The sequence below is a fragment of the Chenopodium album genome, chromosome 6 (assembly GCF_948465745.1).
Source record: "Chenopodium album chromosome 6, dcCheAlbu1.1, whole genome shotgun sequence".
Taxonomy (NCBI): Eukaryota; Viridiplantae; Streptophyta; class Magnoliopsida; order Caryophyllales; family Amaranthaceae; genus Chenopodium; species Chenopodium album.
Genome location: NC_137839.1, coordinates 6804696 through 6807993, shown reverse-complemented (window position 1 = coordinate 6807993; position 3298 = coordinate 6804696). Strand labels below are relative to the sequence as shown.

The following is a 3298-nucleotide window of genomic DNA, read 5'->3' as shown; positions in this document are numbered from 1 at the left end:
CCTTATGGAGTTGACGATCTCTTGGATCGTTAAGGGGTGTAACCTTCACCCTGTGAACGGTTTACAAGTTCCTAAAACTTGTTGGCGACTCTTTTGCTCTATCTTCTTCCCTTTTGGTCTTTTGGACGCCACCGTACTTTAGTGTATGATCACAGTGGGGTTCAAGCTAGTGGGATTTAAAGGTTTGAAATTATTCCCTACAGTTGTCATTCTTACTAACCTTAGTTATTTGTTAATATGTAAATAATTTTAACGTAATTTGTTAATTTTTAATTTGTCTCGTCTATTGAAATGATATTATTATAGATTTCATTTAATTGTAATGATTAATATTCATAAATTTATTTATATTTGATTAAGAATTTATTTTGATAATTTGAAACCACTTATAAATAATGTTAGTAAAGACTTTACCAAATAACAACATTTAATCGGAGTAGAAAATCCCGATTTTGTTATTGATTCTAAGTTTGATGGTTTTCATTGGAGAAATGATGTAGTTGTTGTTTAACACATTTGAAGAAGATAGTAGTAGATTGGTTCAAGCGTTTACCATTAATTAAACAACATAAATAAACATTAGATTTTACTTCACCATACCTAAACCCATTTGTATTATTGTGGTGGAAAAATTAACTGTGTTTTATAAGCTAATATCTTATCAATTACATAATTTTCCATGTGTATTTATTACCGGCAAGGGCATGATATTTCAAGAGTGTCCAATATTTGTTAAACAAGTTTCCGATGTTGAAATCTAGTAATGCATTCAAATAAGTTAGTTCATGAACCTTGCAATAAGCCATGTTTAACCTTGTTAATACCTTGCTTAATATCATAATCATGAACCTCAACGCATCAAGAAACTCGAACCTTGCTATTTTGGTCAGTTTGTAGGTGTGTGTGAGCTGCTGCGGGCGCGGGTCCAGGCTGCGGGTAGGCAGTAGCAGCAGAACACCGTGAAGGTCGCGGGTCAGACCCGCGGGTTTGGAGCTGCGGGCGCGGTTTCAAACCTTCGGCCGCGGGATTTGTCGAGTGTGTTGAGGCGGTTTGTGTTGTGAGTTTTGACCGTATCTTTCTTTAATTGCTGACAAATTCTTTTACCTTTCTTTTTTGTTTTTGAGCCCACGTGAAACTTGTATATATGTGTTGTACATATATATATATGCTAACCATCAAGAAAGTTGTCAGATTAAAAAAAATTCCTTTCTTCCACTATTAATATTATTGTTATTCATTCACCATTATTTTCATCCGATTATTTTTTTATTCTTGGTGGAAGTATAAAAATAAAAATAAAATAAACCCTAAACACAAAAACCCTACCCTTTGAGATCTGAATAGTTCTTGAGCAATTCCAACCTTCGAGTTCGGGTACAAGAATTACGGAGGTCGTTGTGTAAATCTTGGGGGGCGTGCGTCACTAGGATATCTGTACCGGTGGTGGCGTATTTCGCTTCTAAGACAGTGGGTCCAAAACCACGGCACAACCGAAGGAGGACAGGTCTTTGATCAGGAAAGTGCTTTAATTTATTATAGTCTTTGATTTCAACAGGTAATTTTTCCAACAATTTAGAAGCGAAATAAATTTTTTTTTAATCTGTTGACATCATGGCTAGCAACTCTCAATCTCGTTTATACCTAGATCTGTCGTCCAAAATTGAGTCTCTTGATGGAACTAATTACAAGAGATGGTCACAAAGAATGTTGATTGCTTTTGAACAAGTTGAAGTTGATTATGTTTTGTTTAATGATGCCCCAATTCCAATTAAACAAACCAACGTTGTTGTGGATGTACCTAGTACCCCCGTTACTGGTGAAAAACAAATTACTTCTCCTAGTCGGGATACAACCACGACAATTATTGTTAACGAATCTGAAATCAAGAAATATGATCGAGATAATAAGTTTGTTAGGGGTCATCTTCTAAATCTGATGAAGAACAATATTTTTGATCTATATGTGAAAATCAAGTCTGCTAAGGTTATGTGGGAAGCCCTAGAAAAGAAATACGGGGCTGATGATGCTGGGAAAAAGAAATATGTGACAGGGAATTGGTTGAATTTTAAGATGGTTGATTCAAAGCCTATCATGGATCAAGTCCATGTCTATGAAAATCTTGTAACTGAAATTCTTGCTGAAGGCATGAAGATGTGTGAAATCCTGCAGGCAAATGTTTTGATTGAAAAGTTACCTGATTCATGGTCTAATTATCGTAATCATCTCAAGCATAAAAAAGGGATTTGACCCTCGAAGAACTTGTGAGCCACATGAAGGTCGAGGAGGCAAATCGGCTTAAGGACTCCGCCTCTAAGCCGAAAAATGAATTATCTGTGAAAGCTAATCTCGTTGAATCTGACTCTGACAGGAAGACAAGTGAGAATCGTGCCGGCAATGGGAAGTTTGAAACAAAGAAGGGTAACCTTAAGCCAAAGGGCAAGATTGAAAAGAAAAAGACTACAGTTAAATGTTGGAACTGTGACAAAGTTGGGCACTTTGCTTCAAAATGCAGACTTAAGGGAAAAGATGAAAAAAGGCAAGCAAAAGGAAGAAAGGAAAATCCAAAAATCAGGCTCATCTGGCTGAGGATGAGGATGATGATGTGATTGCTGCGGTTGTTTATGAGGTAAACTTGGTTGAGAATAATACTGAGTGGATTGTTGATACAGGAGCATCCAAACACTTCTGTGCCAACAAGGATTTGTTTGCAAATATGGAAGAGGCCAAAGAAGGTGAACAAGTTTACATGGGAAATTCTAGTAGCTCGGCTGTGCTTGGAAGAGGAAAGGTGGTCCTGAAACTAACTTCAGGAAAAACTCTGGCCCTGCATAACGTACTGTATGTTCCTTCTCTTCGTAGGAACTTAATTTCTGGTGCTTTGTTAAACAAAGTAGGGGTTAAGTTAGTTTTTGATGCTAATAAACTTGTGTTAACCCGCAATGGGGAGTATGTAGGAAAAGGTTACCTTAGTGGGGGTTTGTTTGTCCTCGACATTGTAATCGAATCTTTTATGAATAAGAATTCTTCTTCTGCTTATATTGTTGAGTCTTTTGAATTATGGCATGCTAGATTGGGTCACGTTGGTGCTACAAAATTAAAACGAATGAAAAGTTTAAACTTGCTCCCAACAATGTCATTAGATGGACTAGATAAATGTCAAGTTTGTGCAGAATCTAAATTTGTGAAGAAACCATACAAATCTGTCACTAAGAGGGAGACTGCACCACTTGAGCTAATTCACTCTGATTTAGCAGATTTTAAGAACTTGGAAAGTAGGGGAGGAAAGCGATATTATGTT

At 36.6% G+C, this 3298-nt stretch overlaps 1 protein-coding gene across 1 annotated transcript; it reads left to right on the top strand.

Moving 5' to 3' along the window:
• The first annotated feature begins 1611 nt into the window (after nt 1–1611).
• Nucleotides 1612–2247, top strand: LOC145636592 (uncharacterized). Its single transcript, XM_081688167.1, has one exon. It carries the CDS (start codon nt 1612–1614, stop codon nt 2245–2247), a length of 636 nt encoding a protein of 211 aa, XP_081544293.1.
• Nucleotides 2248–3298: the final 1051 nt, after the last annotated feature.

Excerpts from the sequence above, each read along its gene's own strand:
- LOC145636592 (XM_081688167.1), top strand. The coding sequence starts at position 1,612 with ATGGCTAGCAACTCTCAATCTCGTTTATACCTAGATCTGTCGTCCAAA.